This window comes from Panthera uncia, chromosome C2 (assembly GCF_023721935.1).
Source record: "Panthera uncia isolate 11264 chromosome C2, Puncia_PCG_1.0, whole genome shotgun sequence".
NCBI lineage: Eukaryota > Metazoa > Chordata > Mammalia > Carnivora > Felidae > Panthera > Panthera uncia.
In genome coordinates, this window is record NC_064810.1 from 45474320 (window position 1) to 45485979 (window position 11660).

Genomic DNA, 11660 nt, shown 5'->3' on the forward strand with positions numbered 1-11660 from the left:
AAAAAATGTCATGTTGGTCAATAACTTTAAAATCCCATACCTAAGTGCTTTGTGTATATTTACTTAGCTTTTCTGCCTTCTACAGAAGGTGCTGAAAGGCAGTGAACTTCAAGAGTTAGGAAGAGGTAGAAAACTGATAGCCAGTAATTGCACAGGTAATAACTGGTGGCAGAGTAATATTGGCTTTAAGTCAGAAAGTGGAGTATTTTACAATAGAACACAAACATCCACAGCCATTAAATAACTTAAGAAAACCCTAGCCACATTAAATACGATACATAGAGGTCACAAAACTACTTTGAAAACATGTTTTAAAACTCTGAAGAGTGTCTTATTTTCTAATGGGCGTAAGGGGTTCCCATATTTTTTGGAAGATAAAACAGAGACCCTAGCAACAACGCATTTTCCAGAGAAACACAGAGATCCTCATTCAGAATCCTGTACTTCTTTATCCTAAAATATTGAGATTTACATCAACTCAGACACTAAACAATATTGAGTTTCTTCTCATTTTTTATTTTTTAAAAAAGACAGATTTAGGATATTGTAAGAAATTACTAAGTTACATTTTTTAAAATCTGTCAAGTGCTACAGTAATGGAATAAGTAAATAAGATTTTTTTTTAAAGTTCAATGTTTATATATAGACATATTTATAAAAAAATGACTGAATTAGAAGATGTTAAATAATGTTGATACACACCAGGAAGGGATTTAGGCAAGGAAAGGCACATCATTTCACCACAAGAAATAAAGACCATAGTTGGAAGTTAATGACTAGCCAAAGCTTTAGGTCTTGTGGTAGTTTTCCTAGCTCCGGAGGGTCATTACGGTGGAACCTTCTTTATGGTACTGAGCTGGAATACATAGACAGCAGTTGGGAGAATTTTACTCTATGACCCCAAAGTTCTGTTAGAAAGAAAGCACTCTTAAGCCTGATGTGTGAAGAGGCAAGGAGCAAAAATCCAAAATGGTTTGGTGGTACTGAAAATCCTATTGACATACTAAGGAGAGTTAAAAAAAAAAAAATACAAAAAAAGGTAAAGTAAAATAAGGTTAATCCTCTTGTCTGGCTGAATTGGAATTCCTGCAGTTACGAAGTTAAAGTTTCAAGTAAACACTGTATTTTTCACTTCCTTTCTTGCAGACAAACACAGTATAGATAAACAGCTGCCATACTTCACCTTGAATAAAGCTATATGCCAATATTTGGGGAAAAGGCTCTTAGCTAATCTCCTTATTTTATATAGCTTACGTCTGAAAATAGCACTAATACTTCTGGCTGACTGGCTATCTACAACAGCACAGTGACCATTAAGTTTTGACAATGAAAGGTTTCCCAGAGACACTAAAGGGTTTCTAGTTGAACAGCTAGCTATTTACTGAAAAGTCTAACCGACATCAGTAGGACTTGCTTTGGGTCAATCTCCCACTATCAATTTTCTTTCAGAAATTTGTGCCAACCGTCTACCCACTTCTTGCTCTCTGGACTCTGAACCCACATTGGTTTGTTTAAAAGATGGAATCATCCAGAATAATCCGTATACATTTTAGTGGTATTAAGAAACAATTGTCTGTGTGAATAAATAAAATAGATTTTCAGGATAAAATGGTAGATCCACTCAAAAAAATTAAATTAAAAACAACGGGAGGGGAGACAAGAGAAAATATTAATATTAAAAACATAATAAAAATGGCAATTGCAAAGCAGGCAACTTCCCACTCATGCCACACGATAGGCCTTCATTAAGGTGTACTCTTTCCGATTGGTGTGAGCAGCCCAGATGAAGAGGGCAGAAGCCATGAACTGTAGGGGAGCTGAGACACACGCCAGGCAGAAGGACCATCCAAATTCACCAGACACGTTCTCAGGTAGTTCTAGTTTCTGGTGGAGTAGTTCAATCCCAGCAACATAACAACTCACTGAGCCCAGTGTGCACAGCCCTTGGAGGAGAACAAAACATAACTGGTAAGAGCACAGTGAGAGCTTCGCGGGCAACACAACAGGATGGTACTGCGTGAATGTTTAAGAGTTACGACTCTTTGGTCTCTATGGACACAGGAAGAGGAGAAAAGCGAAGTATCCTGACAAGACCCACCTGCAAGGAGATGCAGAATGCCTGTGGCAATGGTGGGATACAAACTCCGGCAGATGCAAGCACAAAGTCCAATTACGGCTCCAAAGCACATCAAACCCAGACTGACAAAAGGTAAGAGGAACTGGCAACGCCAAAGATCTGATTTTGAAAAAGAGAAAAAAAGAAATGTTACCATGATTTCAGACGGTGTTCTCACAATGTCAATTTCTGTCATATACTAAATAGATCTTTTCTCAACAAGTGAGAAAGGAGTACTTTTAATACCGGACGTTTCTTTTCCAAAGCACTTTGTTCAACAGGATGCTACCTTTGTCCTGATAAAAGTGAAAGGACACTAACAGTTAACAATCACTGAGGGCTTACTATGCATCCAGCAATTTCTTTACACACGTTGCATGTTAATCCTCCCAACATCCCTATGAAGAGGTACTATTATTATCTCCATTTTATAAATGAGGAAACTAAGGCAAGAGGTATAACTAACTTGTACAAGGTAAAACAGTGAGCGGGAGAGCCAGCATTTGAAGCAAAACCTTCTGGCTCTACATACAAATGAATCTAAGTCCTTATAGGATCTCAAGGTGGGAATAACAAGTAAATGAATGGTGATTATAAAAGACCTGTTGAAAGAATATACATGAAACACAAAGCAGAGGATCTCTGCACTCAGTAAATGGCAGTTTTAATTATCATAAATTCCCTCAACAGCTGTGGGAAGAAAGCTGATGATCTTCCAAAGCACCCCCTTCCACTCTTACATTACTTTAATTATTAGTAATGTATTAATATCAACTCTAAGCCAAATTCTACCCTATAGTGCTAGTTTTACTTTCTGGAACTACATAAAAGTCTTTTCTCCAACTTCCCTTCAAACTGTTAGAAATATACTTCTTCCTATATATTTGCAATACAAATGTGCAGGTTTAAATGTGCAGGCTGAGGAGTGCCTGGGTGGCTCAGTCGGTTGAGCATCCGACTTCAGCTTAGGTCATGATCTCACGGTTCGTGAGTTCGAGCCCTGTGTGGGGCTCTGCGCGGACAAGCTTAGAGTCTAGAGCCTACTTCGGATTCTGTGTCTCCCTCTCTCTCTGCCCTTCCCTGCTTGTGCTCGGTCTCTCTTGCTCTTGAAATTAAAATTAAAAAAATTTTTTTTCAATGTGCAGGTTGACTTATATGCAGATTTTTAACAGAACATACTGCAAATGTATTTTCTCTTCCTTATTTTCTTAATAACATTTTTTCCCTCTAATTTATGTTAAGAATACACTATATAATACATATAACATACAAAATACGTGTCAGTCGACTGTTTTATGTTATTGGTAAGGCTTCTGATCAACAGTAGACTGTTAGTAATGTATTGGGGAGTCAAAAGTTATATGTGGATTTTCAACCCCGTGGAGGGGTTCGTGCTCTTAACCCTTATGCTGTTCGAGGGTCAACTGTACTTGCCATTTCATGGTCTCTCATAACATGGTCATTCTTTGGGACAAGCTCCAGTAAGCCTCTACAGCCGGAAAACCAGGTACAAATCTGAAGACAGTATTTCTTATGCAGTCTGACCATCAAGGAATGGAACGCTCCTAATAAATACTTTCATTTGTTTTTGATATCTATACTTTTGTTATTACCACCTAAGGCTACATTAACGTTTTTGGTAGCCCTAATCCTTAGTTGACTCTTAGAGCTTATAGTCAACTTTTTTTTACATATCCCTATCTGAACTCAGGTAGCTGAAACGTTTAACTCAAAATCAAAAATTTATTATTTATTCCTATTAAATTTACTCTTCAAAAGGGCCCACTAATAACATCTTTTGGGGAGGTCTGGATTCTGTCACCTAATGTATTAGCTGCTTCTCTGAACTTTATATTTGCAATTGGTTAGGTACGTACCTAATCTTAAAATATGTTTTCAACAGAAGAGAGTTCATCGGGATACCGTTAGAGATCTTATTTCAAGTTGACATGACATACTGATTCATCTTGTTCCCAAAACAGAAATCAACAAATGGCAAAATTATTTCTTTTTTTCCCAACTGTCCGGCTGAAATCAATGTACTCACAGGTCCGAAGCAGATCAATTCCACTATTGTGGTTTCCAGGATCAACAAATTTCTCCATGAACTGCTCATTTAGCGTGAAACTCATGCATTTTGTGGCATCAAATGACTCTGGAACACGAATTAACAATGATTGCTTGTTGCTTTAATTATAAACATTTAACAAAAATCCCTTTCAGTAATTATTCTCTAAAATAAAAAGTGATATAGAAAGATGTTCCCAGAGGACAGCAACCTCTTTGGCCTTGAATGACACACAAGATTCACTGATGCCCAATGGATGCCAGTGGTTCTCAGCAGTGGGCTTAAGACATTGGTACAAGAAAGGGGAAAAAAAAGTAGGAGCAGTAAAATGAATGCGAATAGATATGCAAGAAGACTAGGAAGGAGGAGAAAACAAATAAATAGGAACTTTCATCTTCTCCCCGAAACCTACTCCCCCAGCTGTCTTCCCCCATCTCAGGTAATGACAATTCCATTCTTCTAGTTCCTCAGACCAGAAACTATAGTCATTGTTGCCCACATGCATCCCACCAGTTAATCCTTGAGGGTCCACCTTCAAAACATATCTAGAATCCAGACACTTCTCAGTGCTACTATTGTCGTCTAAGCCACAATCATCTCTCACCTGAATCAGTGCAAAAGTCTCCTGGCTTCCACCTTTGCCTACTACTTGTTTTCAAAACATGCGTCTAGGTGACCAGATCATCTGTCCTCTGCTCAAAGCTCTGCAACGCTCCTTCACATGTGGAGTAAAAACCAAGGCCCTCATCACGCCTAGAAAATCTTGCAAGGTTTGCCCCACTCTCACCCCCAGAGTACCTTTCTGACAACTCTCCCCTCCTTACCCTCCATTCCAGCCCAGTGGCTTTCTTGCTGGTCCTTGACTAATTCAGACATGCTCCCACCATAAAGCCTTTGCAGTAGCTTTTCCTTCCAACCCACGATTCCCCCTACCTCTGCAATTTTCCATAAAGCCAACTCCTTCACCTACCTCAAGTCTTTACTCAAGTAATGTCTTCTTGTTGAAGCCTATCCTGCCTATGCTATTGAAGATTATAACTTATGCACACCAACATCCCCTTCCCTACATATTCCAAATCCCCTGTATTTTCCTGCATTTTTTCATAGCATGTGTCACCTAACATACTATATAAATAACTACTGTTCATGCTATTACACTTATTTATTCAGTTTACTGCATGCATCCCTTACAAGAATGTTAGCTCCCTCGGACTAAAGGTATTTTTTTTCTCTGATGTTCTACATGGAATATGGAGGCATGTAATAAGTATTTGCTGAATGAATGATAAACGATTGGTAAGATTCAACCATCAAGTGCTCCTATGCCCTCATAAGTAGAACTGAACGCTTTACAATTAACTTTAACCACCACCCCCCCTTTCCAACTACTTTCTTTTTCCCATTATATAATCACAACTATTGTCCTTCTGATATATGGTAACTCCAGCCTGTTGTGCTGTGATTTAAATACAGTGCTTCCCACAAAGTGGTCAACAGAAGTAGTCATAAGCGGAAACAAATTGTAAAGTTGTTCCTTAGAAACAGTTCTAAAGTTTCCATTTCAATAATTGGAAATTAAACATTTTTAATGGTAAGAATGCTTGCAAAATAAATGAAACAACTTCTTAGGTTTTTATTTCCGTAATGCATATTTTTAACCTACAAACTCTATCAAGTTGTTGTAAAACAGACTCAATATACACAGATTTAAACGTAGAGTTGGATCAAATTATATTCTCTAAGATTCACAGGGCAAATGATAATAACTACTAAAACACAGCTAACACTTAAAAGACTATCAATTCATATTTGTTGATTTGATTCTGGATACTAATTCTTTCACCAATTACCAAATATTTAAAGTCTTCCAATGTACTTTCCCAATTATTTCCTCATGACATGTGTGAGACTAATAAAAATAATTTTACTGATAAGTACAGAGATTTAAACTGGCTTTCCCAAGATAAGGACAGTTACTTATCCAACCAATTGTAACGAGTATCACGGTAATTCATGGAAGATGGGCAGAGAAGGTGATAGAGAGAGAAGAGACACATAGATTTATCTCTTTGGAGAGAGAAAGAACCCACAAACCTCCTTTTACATAACTGGGTCATCACCATCACTTTATTATTGAGTAGATAAAGGAGACAGAAGTTAAAATAAGAGAAATACCTGTCCTTTCTGGTGAGCTATACCCATATGCGTTTGGAGGTATAGTGATACACCGTCTCCACAATCCCACTGTGCCATTAAATCGGAAAAGCGCATCATTATAAGTCTTTTCATCTGCCTCATCACTCTCGAAGTCGGTCCAGATGCTTTTGGCCAAATCACTGGAATTTTCTTGAATTGGACTTCGATATTCATACCAGAAGTCTGTGCCAATCGAGGCTGCCATGTAGATGGTGGAAATGAGGCTAAGCACACAAGCAATTACAAATGCTGTAGCAAAACGGTTATCCATTCTGGCATTCAGACTGCTCTGTTTAAAAGTCGGAGAAAGAAGAAATGTTAGACTTCATGGACAAATAGAGGTTATTTTGAAAGGAATTATCTCAAAAACCACCCTTTATCCTAGTCCCCATCCCTTGGCCCTTAAAGTAATATATAATCATTAAAAAATAAATAAAGGCAAGCATGTTCTCAATTAACTTCAAAATAAAACTCATTATTATGAAAAGTACTTATTGAATGCTCACATACCCAGGATGCTACGGAGACAGAGGTCTTGTTCTCTAGTCTATCACCTGCACACTAAAACAGACAACACTGAAATGGACATACACATTACAGATACAAACAACAGACATGCTCAGAGTCAGCAGTGTACCATACATAAACTCTTCATTACAGGCTGAATTTTTATGCAAGCTGCAGAGCATTAAGTTTTCTGGGGTTGAGCGCGAACAGAGCATTAGAAATGGAAGCAGAGGAAGTTGGCTCCTCCCAGTTTCCTCTGAAGAGGAAAACCTTCTAAACCAAGGTTAAGAATCAGGAGCTATTTGGAAAACAGAGTTGAGATGTTCCTTAACCCACACAGAAAAGGTAGTTCTGGGTACACAGAATAGCAAAGAGAACAGTAACTATGATAATGCTAGATAGCAATCTGCTCTTAATCTATTAAAGCTAAGGAAAACTCCCTTACGCTGCCAAATTCTCCACTCCTGTCTACTCTCCCCATTCCTCACACTTTTTGACTCTCCTCATCTGCAAACTAAATGATTCCCCCTCAGCTAGAAAGAAAACTGAATTAGGCAGAATACGAATACTCCCAATGTAGCAGGATTCTCACACAGAAAGAGTTGGGACACTGAGGCTTTTCTTTCCAGGAAACAGCTTTATTCGGCGGGCTAAGACCCAAAAGGCTGAGCCCCCAGCGCAGGGCGGGGGGGGGGGGGGGGTTGCCTTTTGTACAATTTTTGCTCTTTTGTCTCCCATATATGGTAACATACAGTCTGAATAAGCTACGTTACAGAGTCCTGGGGAATGTCACGCACCGGCACAGAGCCAGGTTGCCTTCCCTCCTCTGGAGGTTTTCACCACATTCCTTAGGGAGGGGCTCTACCACACCAAGGTGTGGACAGGACTCAACGGCAGTAGTAGTAAATGGCCGCAGTAAAATGACTCAAGGCGGATCAAGCTGAGTCAAATCCTGCCAAGTATACACCGTGACCGCACCAAACACCTTACAAAGGCGCACGAAAACAGGCTCGCAAACTGGGATTGCCGAGTTTGGAAGATAGCAAGTGTGACACAGGAGAGATGGGGCAATTACACTGATTAACAATAACTCCAGAAGTTGGTTCTGTATTCTTGTTCTTTCTAATTCTCTTTCATCCTGGTGCTCTCAAATGACCTTAAAAGGTCCCGGCACCGAGAGCGGCTGTTTACCCAGGCCGGACAACTGGCGCTATCACCTCGCAGGGCGCACTACCGAGCCGGGGGCCCCGCAGTCCAGGGCCACCCCAGGCCAGGGGCCCCAGGTACGCGACCAGGCCCCTCCCCAGACCACTCGGCCGAGGGAAAACCCCCGCCGCAGCGCTGCGGCGGGGCACCCACCCGCCCGGGCCGCTCCCCGGGAGGGGCCCCTCTTCAAACTGCTGAAAACATCCAACGGCTACGCGACCCCTGCCCGGAGACGCCGAGCCCGCTCACTCACCGCCCATCCTCCTGCTCCGCCAGCTTCACCCTCAAGCTCAGACCACAGCACCCTACTCTCCCCGCGCCTCCTCTGACGCACTTCCCTGCAGATCCCGCCCCCTCCATAACTCCCGCGCCTCCGCCTCCGCCTCCACCAGAGGCTGGGCTTAGGCCCGGGGCCGAGGGGGCTTGTGGGAGTTGTAGGAGGGACAGAAGGAAAGCGGCGGGAGGTAGCGGCGGTCCGCATTTCTGGCGCCGCGCGCGGTGCATTGTGGGGGATGTAGTTCAACTCCGGGGTGACAGTAGGTGCGCAAAAGGCGGGGCGGGGGGGGTGGTGGTGGCGGCGGCGCGTCTGGGCTGATGGAATCTTGTATTTTATGAAGGAAGGGAGGAAGGTCCGCAAAGGCGACCTGTCCCTGATCATCGACAGTTATTGATTGTGACTTATATAACAGGTTTTCCAGTTCTGTGCTCTCCCTGTGACATAGCCCTACCTCTAAATATGTCAATAGCAGTTAAGATACTTCTGCGATATTAACCCATTTATGTCCTCTCCCACAATCTCACTCCCATTGAAGCAGATAGTCCTTCTGGATTTATTAAGTTTAGACTAAGAAAGATGTGACTTGACCGTATCCATCTAGAATGTGATGTTTGGGTTTCATATAATTTATGTTAATGGCTACTTTCTCTTTATGGCAAGCGATACAAATTTTCTATTTATTATAGTAGAGTTTCGTTTTAATGCTTTTTTAACGTTTATTTTATTTATTTTGAGAGAGAGAGAGAGAGAGCACAAGTGGGGGAGGACTAGAGAGAGGGAGAGAGAGAGAGAATCCCAAGCAGGCTCTGCGCTGTCAGCACGGAGCTGGATGCAGGGGCTCCAACTCACTAATGTGAACTCATGACCTGGGCGGAAATCAACAGATGTCTAGCGGAATGAACCACCCAGACGCCCCAGTACAGTTTCACTTTAAAATAAATTCCAGTTAAAGAAAAATATTAAGTTATGATAATACTGAGGGTACCAGATATGTCAAAAACGTGAATTTAAAAAATTGTTATGTAATGTGAAAAAGACTCGATTTGGGGGAACATTGTCTTAAGCAGATAAGGTCATGGACAGCCTCTGAGAGTGCAGATGGCCATGTGTCACAGCAGTAACAGAATGACTCTTAAGTCTTCAAGTACTGCACAGAAGTTCATGGATAGAAAGCAGAGAAATCTTTGCAATAATGCATGTGGACCCAGGAACATGGCCCAAGACCAGTAAATGATGGATTTCTCAACACATACTGACAGAGACAGCTTACTCAAGGACCAGAAAAGCTCTCAAACCCTACCCCATTCCCAGATGCCTTGGAATTTAGCTCAAAGTTGATACTAAATTTCTACCATCCTGATAGATTGAAGGCACAGTATCTGTTTTTCTGTCTGTGGTTCTGCTTCTTTCACCGGAGTTGGCAAACTGATATTCATATCTAGCACATAAATAAAATAAGGTAATAGCCAAATATAATATTAAAATATGACTGGATTTTCATGTAGAATGTCTGACTAAAGGAGAACTTTGTCAGAGGCACCAACTAGGGAAAGTGGTGGAGATGTACAGGCAAATTGTTAATATGCAACTTGACTCCTACCAGAAAGGAGGAGTCATGTACCAGAAAATATCCTTGTCCATTGGCCTTCATCAGAAGTCCCCTATCTTCAGAACTACCTCTCTGGTGAAGTCACATGGTAAATAAACCCAGGTAGAAGGGAAGTTTGAAAGAGGAAGACACTACCTCAATTCATAGTCAAGGAAGCTGATCCCAGGGTGAATAAGTGACTAATCAAGCTTGGATAATAGGGTGCACTAACTAGTTTTGTGACATTGGACAAGTTAGTTAACCTCTTAAGTCGCAGTTTTCTTTTCTCCAAGATATGAATGTTGATAAACTCCCTATCCCGAGTGACCATTGGCAGGATTAAATGAAAAAAAGAAATGCATGTAAAGTGCCCAGCACAGGGTCTGGGCATAGTAAACAATCATTAAATTATTAGTATTTGCAAATATTTGTTGAATATCTATAATGTATGGTTAGGGTCAATATAAACACCAAATGCTCCCAATTCCCCTAGAAGCTGGAACTAAGCCATTTATAGAGGTAGGTGTCCTGCTTACTTCAGGAGGTTTATGAAACTCGGGGCTAACTGCAGATGACTAGGAGAGACTTGCCACGACCACATTTCAGGCATCTTTGCTGAGCTCGGCTCAGAGCATTCCCAGGCTGGGCTCATGGCATATATAAATCTTCATGATTCAGGAGGTAGATGTTTCTGGGGAAGCCTGCAAAGGAGAAGGCTGCTTTCATTCATCAGGTCTGTAGAATGCCTAGAAAACACATCAGACACATTTACATTTCACTCAATTTAGGGGGCACCTGGATGTGTCTGCGTGTTTGAGGTTGTGACCATCCTACCCACTCAGCACAGGAGACTCGAACTGCCTGACCACACCAGTACCAACAAGCACATAACCATATTTCTCATTTATCTCCGCATCTTGGGTATTTTCTGTTTTGGGTGCTTGCTTATGGTGTGGGTAGGCAAAACAAATCCTTAATAAATTAATGGAGTTAAATTTCTACTCCCATTCATTACTCTGCTCTTTGGGAAACAGTAGCTAGCCTGACATATTTTCACAAATAAGGGATGATTTAGTGAAACCAAGTACCAATTAGGAAATTTAGATTTAAAACTAAAGTTGAACTAGAACTCTGGCTTGATTTGCTAATGATGATTCTAGTTTCAGGACAAAGGTGTTATGGTTACACTATATTTTAAACAAACCAATAGCTGCAAATCTAGATATGCAAATATTATAACTTGTTTGTATCATGTGCTTAGGTAAAAACTCCTTGTGCAAGAATTCCCTTCAATACCAAATTTCCTAATATACTTAAATTTCATTTTTAATCACATTTAAAAAAAATTTTTTTAACGTTTATTTATTTTTGAGATAGAGAGAGACAGAGCATGAATGGGGGAGGGTCAGAGAGAGGGAGACACAGAATCCAAAACAGGCTCCAGGCTCTGAGCTGTCAGCACAGAGCCCAACGCGGGGCTCGAACTCACGGACCGCGAGATCATGACCTGAGCCGAAGTCGGCCGCCCAACCGACTGAGCCACCCAGGCGCCCCGTTTAATCACATTAAAAAAAAAAAAAAACAACTAAAAATTACCTGAAGAAAGATACATCTACATTATGTTTTTCTCATATAATTTTGTCCTGCTTGTTTTCCTTATGAACTGTGGAAGGCAAAAAGAAGGAAAATAGATATATACACA

General features: G+C 40.9%; 1 protein-coding gene across 2 annotated transcripts; it reads right to left on the bottom strand.

Moving 5' to 3' along the window:
* Positions 1–656: 656 nt before the first annotated feature.
* CLDND1 (claudin domain containing 1) lies at positions 657–10637 on the bottom strand. 2 transcript variants are annotated; one of them, XM_049628062.1, is made up of 5 exons: positions 10495–10637; positions 6360–6669; positions 4164–4271; positions 2099–2236; positions 657–1943 (listed from the first exon to the last, which is right to left on the bottom strand). In XM_049628062.1, exons 2-5 carry the CDS (start codon positions 6649–6651, stop codon positions 1723–1725), a joined length of 759 nt encoding a protein of 252 aa, XP_049484019.1. In that variant the 5' UTR covers positions 6652–6669; positions 10495–10637; the 3' UTR covers positions 657–1722. The 2 variants fall into 2 exon arrangements, with proteins under 2 accessions (XP_049484019.1, XP_049484018.1); XM_049628061.1 differs by lacking the exon at positions 10495–10637 and adding an exon at positions 8347–8510.
* Between the last annotated feature and the right edge of the window lie 1023 nt (positions 10638–11660).

Bases quoted from the DNA above. Each gene is read 5' to 3' on its own strand.
- CLDND1 (XM_049628062.1), bottom strand. From the start codon at position 6,651: ATGGATAACCGTTTTGCTACAGCATTTGTAATTGCTTGTGTGCTTAGC. The intron at 2,237-4,163 runs GTGAGTACATTG...TTTCAAAATCAG, and splicing joins AATTGATCTGCTTCGGACCT to ATCTTTGGCGTTGCCAGTTC. The intron at 1,944-2,098 runs GTGGGTCTTGTC...TTCTCCTCCAAG, and splicing joins CATTCTGCATCTCCTTGCAG to GGCTGTGCACACTGGGCTCA.